This window comes from Salvelinus alpinus, chromosome 12 (assembly GCF_045679555.1).
Source record: "Salvelinus alpinus chromosome 12, SLU_Salpinus.1, whole genome shotgun sequence".
Classification (NCBI taxonomy): Eukaryota; Metazoa; Chordata; class Actinopteri; order Salmoniformes; family Salmonidae; genus Salvelinus; species Salvelinus alpinus.
This window is the reverse complement of record NC_092097.1, coordinates 4268374-4280498: the sequence shown is the minus strand read 5'-3', so window position 1 is coordinate 4280498 and position 12125 is coordinate 4268374. Positions and strand designations below refer to the sequence as shown.

Below are 12125 nucleotides of genomic sequence, written 5' to 3'. Positions count from 1 at the left end.
GGAGCAAGTAGTTGGTAAGCAGAGGACATACGGGTGGACAATCGGGCAGAAGGTAGAATATGGACTCGGGGGAGAGATCGGGCCAGCAATTGCATTGGGGAACGTTCCTTCATGGCAGTTTCCTATACCAAGTGTAGATGTGCACATGATTGAGGGCAGGAGAGAATGGGATGAGACGGTATGTGGAGAGATATAGATAAAAATTGGTTTTCTTTGTTTGTAAGGACATATACAGTTCAAAGGATCCAGTCAGTGGAAGGGTGGGGACAAGGGTGTATATACCAGACTTCAATGTTAGAGTAGCGGTTAACTGATTGAGAAATAAGGATTGCATTTGGAATATCATCCCTAATTTTATATTCCAACAAATTGGTGGTCTAGAATTCTTACTCAAATGCAACTTTGATATGGGTAAAATCCCTATTAAGCTTGCAAACTTTCATAAACAAGTATTTCTAACTTGGAACCTCATGTACACAATTTTTCCCCTTATAGGTATATAATCTGGAATAATAAAGACATAAAATATAAAAACAAGTCTTTGTTTTTCCAGAAGTGGATTGACAACACCATTATTTGGGTTAAATAATTATTGAATAATGCTGGACAACTATATGATTATCCAGAATTTATGAGAACACACAATGTTACATTCACTCCTAAGGAGTATCAAATTGTTGTTAGAGCTATCCCTGAAGGTGCTATTCTAATTTTAGGAGAATATAACAATACTCCAAGTGCAACTGTTGAGGATTTTGTAGCCTCAATACAATTAGAAGGAACTGACATTTTAAACTATAAATGTAATAACATGTATATAAGGAAACTATGTCAATCTGTTCCTATTCCCTCTGCTAAAATGTACTGGAATGCAGCCCTAGGACAAGTGAACTGGAACCAAAGTTTCGTTGTTATCTGGTAAATATTGTATATCTAATAAGGTGAAATAAGTATCATACAAACTCATTCATAGAATCCACCCTGTAAAGACCTTTATTATACACAGATATAAAATAGCTATTGATAACAAATGTGTGTTTTGTGATTGTGACCCAGAGACTCGACCATTTATTTTGGGACTGCTCTTATGTCAGAAGATTTGTGTAAGTTAGAAGATTTTATTTTAAAAGAAACAACTATTAATGTTAATTTGAAAGCCTCTGATATTATGTTTTATTTTGAACCAAAATGATATGGACCCTGATTTAACTTTCATTGTTCATTTGTTTATCTTTCATAGAAGATTCTTTGTCCATAAAATGAAGTGGGCAGAGAACAAACACTTCTTCACATTTTTAAGATTTATTTTGAAATGATCAGTAAATGTAAAAACAAAAAAAGCAATACACAACACAAGTATTTAACAAATTGAAAATTAATCTTGATCTGTAATACTGTTAGGTTAGGTTCATGTACTCTGTAAATTTCTGTTTTTTGTAATTGTTGTGTTAATAAAAAAAAGTTTTTTAAAATGCCTAACGTTACATAGCTCAGGTTATGCCAAATTAGCTCCCTGTACTGACTGTAGTCATCAGTTTTACAGCGTGAACCACCCACCCAATGACTGGAACCACCAAAAGCAAATTTCGCTAACTAGCTACTATAGCTAGTTAGCAAGCAAGTTTGGCTGGCCAACATTCAATCACACAACTGGATTAGCTAGCTGCTGCATGTTTTGTTAGCCTAACTGATAGCTAGTTAGCCGTCCAAAGACTACGTTTAGAAATGTGATGACTTGTAAGACATGTCTGTTATTTAACGGTCAATTTCAATGCATATAAGAAGTTAACCAGGGGTCTGACACTGACTAGCTACCGTTAGCTTAGGTCACTAGCTAGTACGCTAACGTTATCATATCACCACCTTCCGGAGACACCTGAAACCCCACCTCTTCAAGGAATACCTAGGATAGGATAAAGTAATCCTTCTGACCCCCCCCCCCCTTAAAAGATTTAGATGCACTATTGTAAAGTGGTTGTTCCACTGGATGTCATAAGGTGAATGCACCAATTTGTAAGTCGCTCTGGATAAGAGCGTCTGCTAAATGACTTAAATGTAAATGTAAATATCAGGCTTTTACATTTTTTATTCATATCAGGCTAATGTGTGGCAAACCAATGCTAGCTAGCAAACGTTTGGATAACTCGTTAGATAGTTAACTAGCTGCCGGGACTCTGTGGTTTTGATTAGAGCTTAGCTAGTAATTTACTAGCATTCATCAAACATCTTATAAACACTTGTGCTTAACTACTAACAACGCGACAATGTGAATAGCAAGCAAGCTAACAAGCCACTTACAATTCCAGGCAAGTTGGCGTATTTGGGATCAGCCATTTTTGAGGATGCAATGACGAAGCCGGTGGTGGATGAGTAGACAAGATCGAAAAAATCTGCCAACGGTCTTTGAAATAGACCGTGTGGAAACGTTATTACTCCATTATATAGCTATCACCAACTGAATACAAAAGCAGCAAACGAATCTTCGTCTATGGTATTATGGCGGTCCACAAACATACGTTAGAGGTGGATGTCGCCACCTACTGTATGGGTTAAGTATCCCTCTCATTTTCGAACGTTGCTATGGGCACATACAAACAACGGAAGTAAGGGATTCTACTTCCTCTGTACTTTTATATTTGTATTTATTTCACCTTTGTTTAACAAGGTAGGCCAGTTGAGAACAAGTTCTCATTTACAACTGCGACCTGGCCAAGATAAAGTAAAGCAGTGCGACAAAAAACAACAACACAGAGATACACATGGAATAAACAAAAGTACAGTCAATAACAGTAGAAAAAAATCCATATACAGTGTGTGCAAATGGAGTAAGGAGGTAAGGCAATAAATAGGCCATAGTAGCGAAGTAATTACAATTTAGCAAATTAGCACTGGAGTAATAGATGTGCAGATGATGATGTGCAAGTAGAAATACTGGTGTGCAAAAAAAGTAAATAAAAACAATATGGGGATGAGGTAGTTAGTTGGATGGGCTGCAGCGATCAGTGAGCTGCTCAGATAGCTGATGCTTAAAGCTAGTGAGGGAGATATAAGTCTCCAACTTCAGCGATTATTGCAATTCGTTCCAGTCATTGGCAGCAGAGAACTGGAAGGAAAGGCGGCCAAACAAGGTGTTGGCTTTGGGGATGACCAGTGAGATATACCTGCTGGAGCGCGTGCTATGGGTGGGTGTTGTTATGGTGACCAGTGAGCTGACATAAGGCAGAGCTAAACCAAAGAGTTTGACAAAAGTATATTGTATTAAAACTTCCTCTACTTCTCTGCTTGTCAAATGCGGAGAAGGGTTATTCAGTATGGAACTTACGTTACAGCAGTTTTACTAAATGCACTACCATGTGTTTTTTAAACTTTCACAAACAACTGCCGTTTTGACCCCTTTCCCAACATTTTACAGAAAAAAATGTTTGCTATATAAAATCTTCCCCTACTCGTCTGCTTTTCAAGCACGAAGTCGGATTTCAAATCGGGGCTACCAATCTGTAACTAGAGCTATTTTTGTAACCCTTCGCCTGTTTTTCTGGCTTCGGTAAAAAATGTCAGAAGTTAGCAGATTCATTCAATTCAAAACAACTATCATTTTGACAACTAAACCAAAGAGTTTGACAAAAATATATTGGATTAAAACTTCCTCTACTTCTCTGCTTGTCAAATGCGGAGAAGGTTTATTCAGTATGGAACTTACGTTACAGCTGTTTTTCTAAATGCACCACAAGTGTTTCTCAAACTTTCCCAAACTAATGCCGTTTTGACCCCTTTCCCAACATTTTACAGAAAAAAATGTTTGCTATATAAAATCTACCCATACTCGTCTGCTTATCAAGTACGAAGTCGGATTTCAAATCGGGGCTACCAATCTGTAACTAGAGCTATTTTCGTAACCTATCGCATGTCTTTCTGGCTTCGGTAAAACATGTCAGAAGTTTGCAGATTCATTCAATTCAAAACAACTATCATTTTGACCACTAAACCAAAGAGTTTGACAAAAGTATATTGTATTAAAAATTCCTCTACTTCTCTGCTTGTCAAATGCAGAGAAGGTTTATTCAGTATGGAACTTATGTTACAGCGGTTTTACTAAATTCACTACCATGTGTTTATATCGCCGAAGTCGCGAATCGGTAGAATAGTCCGTTTTACGAGGGTATGTTTGGCAGTGTGAGTGAAGGAGGCTTTGTTGTGAAATAGGAAGCCGATTCTAGATTTAATTTTGGATTGGAGATGCTTAATATGAGTCTGGAAGGAGAGTTTACAGTCTAGCCAGACACCTAGGTATTTGTAGTTGTCCACATATTCTAAGTCAGAACAGTCCAGAGTAGTGATGCTAGTCGGGCGAGCCGGTGGGGGCAGCGATCGGTTTAAAAGCATGCATTTAGTTTTACTAGCTTTTAAAAGCAGTTGGAGGCCAAGGAAGGAGTGTTGTATGGCATTGAAGCTCGTTTGAAGGTTTGTTAACACAGTGTCCAAAGAAGGGCCAGAAGTATATAGAATGGTGTCGTCTGCGTAGAAGTGGATCAAGGAATCACCCACAGCAAGAGCGACATCATTGATATATAGAGAGAAAAGAGTCGGCCCGAGAATTGAACCCTGTGGCACCACCATAGAGACTGCCAGAGGTCCGGACAACAGGCCCTCCGATTTGACACACTGAACTCTATCAGCCAACTATCAGAAATAGTTGGTGAACCAGGCGGGGAAGTCATTTGAGAAACCAAGGCTGTTGAGTCTGACGATAAGAATACGGGGATTGACAGAGTCAAAAGTATTGGCCAGGTCGATGAAGACGGCTGCACAGTACTGTCTTTTATTGATGGCGGTTATGATATCGTTTAGTACCTTGAGCGTGGCTGAGGTGCACCCGTGACCAGCTCGGAAACCGGATTGCACAGCAGAGAAGGTACGGTGGGATTTGAAATGGTCAGTGATCTGTTTGTTAACTTGGCTTTCGAAGACTTTGGAAAGGCAGGGCAGGATGGATATAGGTCTGTAACAGTTTGGGTCTAGAATGTCACCCCTTTTGAAGAGGGGGATGACCGTGGCAGCTTTCCAATCTTTAGGAATCTCAGACGATACGAAAGAGAGTTTGAACAGACCAGTAATAGTGGTCGCAACAATGGCGGCGGAACATTTTAGAAAGAGAGGATCCAGATTGTCTAGTCCAGCTGATTTGTAGGGTCCAGGTTTTACAGCTCTTTCAGAACATCTGCTATCTGGATTTGGGTGAAGGAGAGGCTGGGGAGGCTTGAGCAAGTAGATGCGGGGGGTGCGGCGCTGTTGCCCGGGGTTGGGGTAGACAGGAGGAAAGCATGGTCAGCCGTAGAGAAATGCTTATTGAACCAAGGGTGAACCAAGGGTTCTTAGTTCTGTTCTTAGTTCAAATTTCTTTGAAAGGGGCATGTTTATTTAAGATGGTGAGGAAATTACTTTTAAAGAACAACCAGGCATCCTCTACTGACGGGATGAGGTCAATATCCTTCCAGGATACCTGGGCCAGGTCGATTAGAAAGGCCTGTTCGCAGAAGTGTTTTAGGGAGCATTTGACAGTGATGAGGGGTGGTCGTTTGACCGCGGACCCATAACCGATGCAGGCAATGAGGCAGTGATCGCTGAGATCCTGATTGAAAACAGCAGAGGTGTATTTGGAGGGCAAGTTGGTCAGGATAATATCTATGAGGGTGCCCATGTTTATGGATTTAGGGTTGTACCTGGTGGGTTCCTTGATAATTTGTGTGAGATTGAGGTTATCTAGTTTAGATTGTAGGATGGCCGGGGTGTTAAGCATATCCCAGTTTAGGTCACCTAGCAGAACGAACTCTGAAGATAGATGGGGGGCAATCAATTCACATATGGTGTCCAGGGCACAGCTGGGAGCTGAGGGGGGGTATATAACAGGCAGCAACAGTGAGAGACTTATTTCTGGAGAGATTCATTTTTAAAATTAGAAGCTCAAACTGTTTGGGCATAGACCTGGAAGTATGACAGAACTTCCCTACTGTAGTGCGCCAGCTCCTTTCCCAGCGTTTGCAAAACATTTCGATTGGGTAAATGATTCGAAGGAGTTAAATTATAGAGTATAAAAGTAAAGTATAAGTGTTAGTGAATAAGTGCAATTATATATTTATTTCATTCAAGTTTGCTAACGCTAGCTACTAGTTGTGTCAGAGTTAGCTGGTAGCTAGATACACTATATATACTGTAATGAAACAGGCAGGGAGCAGGCCTCGAACCCTTGACCTTCTAGCCCGAAGTCCAGTACGCTATCGACTGTGCATGCATACACTCTCCATAGACAGACATTGGCAGTAGAATGGCCTTGCTGAATGGCTCAGTGACATTAAAAATGGCACCGTCATAGGATGCCACATTTCCAACAAGTCAGTTCTCCAAATTTCTGCCCTGCTAGAGCTGCTCCTGTCAATTGTAAGTGCTGTTATTGTGAAGTGGAAACGTCTAGGAGCAACAATTGTTCAGCCGCTAAGTGGTAGGCCAAACAAGTTCACAGAACGGGAATGCCGAGTGCTGAAGCACGTAGCAGGTTAAATTCATCTGTCCACGGTTGCAACACTCACTACCGAGTTCCAAACTGCCTCTGGAAACATCTTCAGTACAATAACTGTTTGTCGGGAGCTTCATGAAATGTGTTTCCATGGACGAGCAGCCACACACAAGCCTAAGACCACCATGCAAAATGCCAAGCGTCAGCTGGAGTTGTGTAAAGCTCGCCGCCATTGGAATCTGGAGCAGTGAAAACACGTTCTCAGGAGTCCGACGGACAAATCTGGGTTTGGCGGATGCCAGGAAAATGTTACCTGCCCCAATGCATAGTGCCGACCATAAAGTTTGGTGGAGGAGGAATAATGGTCTGGGGCTGTTTTTCATGGTTCAGGCTAGGCCCCTTAGTTCCAGTGAAGGGAAATCTTAAAGCTACAGCATACAGTACAATGACATTCTAGACAATTCTGTGCTTCCGACTTTGTAGCAACAGTTTGGGGAAGACCCTTTCCTGTTTCAGCATGTTTGACAAGCAGGTGTCCACATACACTACATGACCAGAGGTATCCCAGCTTCCCATGTGAAAGGAGCAGGGTTTCCGTTAGCCGGCAGTTGCTTTTAATTCATAGATAGAAATACCAGTTGGTGAAAATACATGACCAAATTGACCAAGTGTGTATTTTTGTTAGTCATCATGTATTTTATTTATCCCACACAACTATCGCACCCGCACAGCATACAGATATTTTGAGCAGAATTTATCTTACAGCTCCTCTGCTGATTGCTGCTGGAGTAAAATGTTATTTTATAAAGGCCATTCATTGTGAAAAAATTCTAAATGAAATTGCGTGTTTAAAACAGTTAAAAGCAGCTTTGATAGACATGAGCCTGCGACTCCTCTCGAACGTTGCACTTCATCATTTATGTCCATATAGAATCATAGCCAGTTGAAGGGCTCTGGAGGAGCTGCAGTACCCCTGATGAATTAAAATACATTTGCCAAATTTAAAGAATGACTGATGTCTGTTAAAAAATGTTATGAAATAATTCAGAATAGCCTACTATACCATGAGAATGCATAGCCTCAGAGGATCAATAGCTTCTTTAAAAAAAAATAGCCTAGCAGTGGATTGTGTGTGGGCCAATAACAAGGCATAACCTAAGTCGGGGATGCGCAGCATGCAGACAAAACAGGCCTTTCGCAATATTTCAAATACAATCGCTGGAAAACACAGATTGGAAAGCAAGTAGCTCCTGCTGTAAAGAGAACAGAAGACTCTAATCTTTCTGCTGTAGGCTGCCAAAATATTTGATCAACTTCCAAACTGTTTTACAAAGTAAGGCTTTTACCCCGAACGCATCGGCAATCACCGTTGAGTTAGCAAGGCATTATTGGGCGAGTCAATTATTAAACTGGAAAGCATTTTAGGACTATAATTTCCTCCTCATATTGTAGCCTACAGTATGTGTCTCCACCATTTACAGTTGATGCCATTACATGTTACAGCTCTATTTAGCAGACGCTCTTGGATCCAGAGCTGACATTACAAATTGGTGCATTCATCCAGTTCAATGATATCAGCGATAGGTTTGGAACAACCACTTGATACTCAAATAGTGCATCTATACTCATTTTAAGGTTGCTGGGACCGGGTCTATGAATGAATTACTTTATCCTATCCTAGGTATTCACATTGAAAGAGGTTTGAGGTGACAGGAAGTAACACATGGACAGGTAGTGACACATTCAATACCGCCTTGCACACTCTTGCCTACATCTCACTGATCTAGGGTGTAATCAACAGTTGCAAACGAGAGTTTCTATTAAACAAATTCAGGTATGTTTATCCCCGTTTTGTTCCGTTTGCTTCCGTTTAAGAAACACTTTTCAACAGAATCGGCGGTTTGAATACACACCTGGGGCCTGTTGCACAAAAGTAGAATTAAGACATCCGGGTATAAATGACTCAGCTGAGCTCAATGAAGCCAAAACATGTGCCGTTCCAGGCTTACATTGGTTGCACAAAGGCCAAGCACCATGGTCATGTAGCGGACGCGAGATTCAATTGGAAGCCAGTGTGAAACCAAGCCTGGATAGGTGCGCGCTCACTCAGATGAGACCCCGCCACAGATCACAGATTAACTGATTTACCATGGCAACTAGAGCCGCGTACTTTTCCCCGTCGGAAGCACAAATCCTCATGGAGGCAGTACGTAGGAGGTAAAAGATATAATTAAGCACAGAAAGGCAACACCAGCCAACAGTGAGTAAAGCAATAGAGACAAAGCGTGGCAAAGTATTGACAGACCGCCTGAATGCGTAGGTAGTGCACAATTACACACACCGCTCCTGCGTGAAACAGGGTCACAATTACAATTCAAATATTGTAGAGTATCACATCTCCAAAAATGCAGTTGTCACTGTAATTATGAAATGGTTAAATTTTTAATTGAAATGCACTGCAGATATGAGTGCAAGATTGTGTCAAAGTAACTCCATCACACTGTATAAAGCTATGATACAATGTTTTGATATTGTTTACCGTGAAAACAAGATCAAAAATACCAAGTAATTTTTTGCAGTGTGACTCCATTAACATGCTGTGTGTGTGTCGTAGATTAAACATGAACGTGGCCAAAACGGACATGGCAGCAGGTCAAATATCAAATACCAGAACATTCTGCAGAATGCGTATGGTCACCTGACTAATATTTAACAAAGCACAAGCATATATTGTACCCAGAAGGTGCCTGCTCACACATGTGTCTGTACTGTTTTAGCAGTGATAAAAGAATACCCACAGACAAGGCACGGGTGGTGGAGTCACCAAAGGCTGACCTTGACGCCCAGCAGAGGACATAGGCCTTGAGAGCCTAAATAAAGGCAGGCCCGTCTTAGAGGGGATCACCTGGGGGGAAGAGACGAGCATAGGTTCCTAGCACAGATGCTCACCACGCTTCATTCAAGGTATGTCCTTCCATCTCTACATGGGATACAACGCACATTCATATTGAATCAATTTGGACTGTCTGACTTTGGTTTACCTATTGCCTTGCAGTAAGTCTGGCAGCACTGTGGTTCCTGTTAGAGCTCACCAGCATCAAAGCACCAGACGATAGCTGATCCAGTGAGTACTCCGATCAAAGGCATACTGTAGAGCCTGGCATGTCTTGTCTACTAGCTTCAATATGACTCCGATTAACATAGTGATAGGGTGAAGGCCCCAGTTGCAGCATGCAACTAGCACATGATGGAGACCTGACTGATGAGGAGCGAGACCATCTCTCTGGATTCCAGAAGGCATGAGGTATCATGTTGAGAGCTGTGACAAGTACTATTTACGTCTACAATGAGTGATGGAGTCCTCATCAAAATCAAAAAATCTAATTTCTTTTACAGGACCCAGATGCTATGACAGTGGGAAAACCAGCCTGGCAACATAGTGCGTATTAATAAAAGGACACCACATCCTCGCTCAAATTCCAGACTGCGCTAATTGTATTGTAGTTCACAGAGCTCACAAGCTATCAGAAAGTTGTATGAGCAACCACCTCCGAGCGCCAAATGAGAACTGGTCAGACATAGACATTCAGTACAAGAAGAAAAAGATGGAAAATCTTGCACTAGGAGTCCGAAATAAAAAGGCAGGACAATTAGGAAACTGGACCTTGACAATACACAAAATTTCATCTTGAGAGGGAGGTGAGATATGCCTTCAATGTACACTGTATGGCTAACTGTAACACAAATGTATTAATCATTATTTTTCTTTCCTCCCCCAGCTCCAAGATCAGATGACATCGAGCTTCAAAATAAAAATTAGGTATGATTCTCGTAAAGTCAAGTGAGCCATGACATATGAGGTCTTATTGTGAGCACACAGGACGGTGGCATCTTTCTAAGGTTTTTTTTATTTTCCCAGCAATGAGTACAACCAAGTCATCGTTATAAGGCATCGCCCTCTTTTGCCCACCCCCCCAGCACCAGGTGCTTGGCCACTAGCCTATATGAATGGCCCAGAAATTGTGTGTTCCTTTCTGCTCTGACAGATGGCATGCCCATTCGTGCGAGATGTGGTGGATGAAGAAGCACTTGTGCTGAGGAGAGCCTTCAGGCGAGAAAGGGTCTTCAGGGACCGGTTGGACCCACTGGCCTTCCCTGATGACCATCTATATGAAAGATACAGGTTTTCTGCAGATGGCATCAGGTATCTATGCAGACTACTGGAGTCCCAGGATTAGAGCACCGCACTGCACGGAGCCATGCACTGAGTGTGGAGCAAATGGTTTGTGTGGCCTTGCGCTTTTTTGCTAGTGGAGCCTTCCTGTACTCAGTGGGGGATGCAGAATCAGCTGAACATAGGCCGGACAAGGTTTGCCGCACAATAAGGAGATGATAGTGTCTGGCTGATCAAAGCATTAGCAGATGTCTTCATCTCCTTCCCTGGCCACAGAAGACTCTGATGACCATCAAAGTAGGAGTACTATAGGATGTGCAGGTAAGAGGATCTACAAATTACAGGACAACTGTTAACACATAGTAGGATACTCATTACTTTGTGTGACAGGTTTCCCCAATGTCATTGGTGCAGTGGACTGCACACTACATAAGGATAAAAGCCCCCTCAGGTGCCCATGAGGCCTGATTTTGTGAATAGGAGAATCCTTTCACAGCATTAATGTTCAGGTGAACATAGGACTTGTTTGATATGTGTCCATTGACGAACACTCTGCATTGCCAAGGTAGATGTGCATTGATTGGTGTAATATTCACTCATCTTACTGGTTTCAGATGGTCTGCAATGCTGACTGTGTGATCAGCAATGTTGTGGCAAAATGGCCTGGCTCAGTCCATGAACTCTCCAAGGGAATCTTTCGGGCCTCTGAAATCTATCAGTGCCTATCACAAGGTAAGCCACACAACCCCTATTTATAACCATCATGGCTGTGTCATAGAATATCACTGTGTTTATGAGGTAGTACATGATGAGATTTTGTGTTGACAGAGTGAATGTCTCTGGTGTGTTGCTGGGAGACAGGGGGTCATGGCTGCCAGCCTTTTCTCGCTGACACCTTTCAGCAGACCCCCAGGAAGCACAGCAGGCCTACAACCATGCCCATGCCGAGGACCAGGGCAGCAGGAGTTGAAATGTTACCTTTGGCCATCCATGAAGGCACGCTTTCACTGCCTTCACAAATTAAGGGTCAGCCCTGTTAGGGCATGTGATATTACTGTGGCTTGTGCTGTCCTCCACAATGTTGGCCTGCCTGAGGAACGGAGAGGGCCCCCAGAGTGCCACCAGCCATGGACTGGGACAATCCGGCAATCTTCCACTGATGACGACAGTGGTCGGCTGCTGAGGGACCAATATGTGTTAGAATTATTTTAGTTAGTATGTGTGCTTTCAAGTGTTTGGTTAAATATGTCCGTGCAGAGTGGCAGAGGAATTTGGTATTTTTTGGGTTCGTTTGTTGACGAATTTGGCCTACTTATGATGTTTGTGCGGTATACTGTGTGTAATACAAGGCTGCAGGGAGGCTACTGCACTCCATTCATTTCGTCTGTTCAGTTGATGTGTATGGATTATGTCCTGCATTTAATTTTAGTGTGCAGACAT

At 42.2% G+C, this 12125-nt stretch overlaps 1 protein-coding gene across 7 annotated transcripts in view; it reads right to left on the bottom strand.

Annotated features, from left to right (window-relative positions):
* LOC139535373 (dynactin subunit 2-like) overlaps positions 1 to 2519 on the bottom strand; it is a 29161-nt gene extending 26642 nt beyond the window's left edge. For 6 of the 7 annotated variants that reach the window (XR_011667112.1, XM_071334717.1, XM_071334719.1 and 3 more), the window contains exon 1: positions 2299 to 2519. Coding sequence is in view for 2 of the 7 variants with exons in the window: in XM_071334718.1 (XP_071190819.1) it covers positions 2299 to 2334 (36 nt within the window). In the remaining 5 variants the exon portion in view is untranslated. The remainder of the gene's footprint in view (positions 1 to 2298) is intronic. The other variant, XM_071334722.1, reaches the window with a different exon arrangement.
* Between the last annotated feature and the right edge of the window lie 9606 nt (positions 2520 to 12125).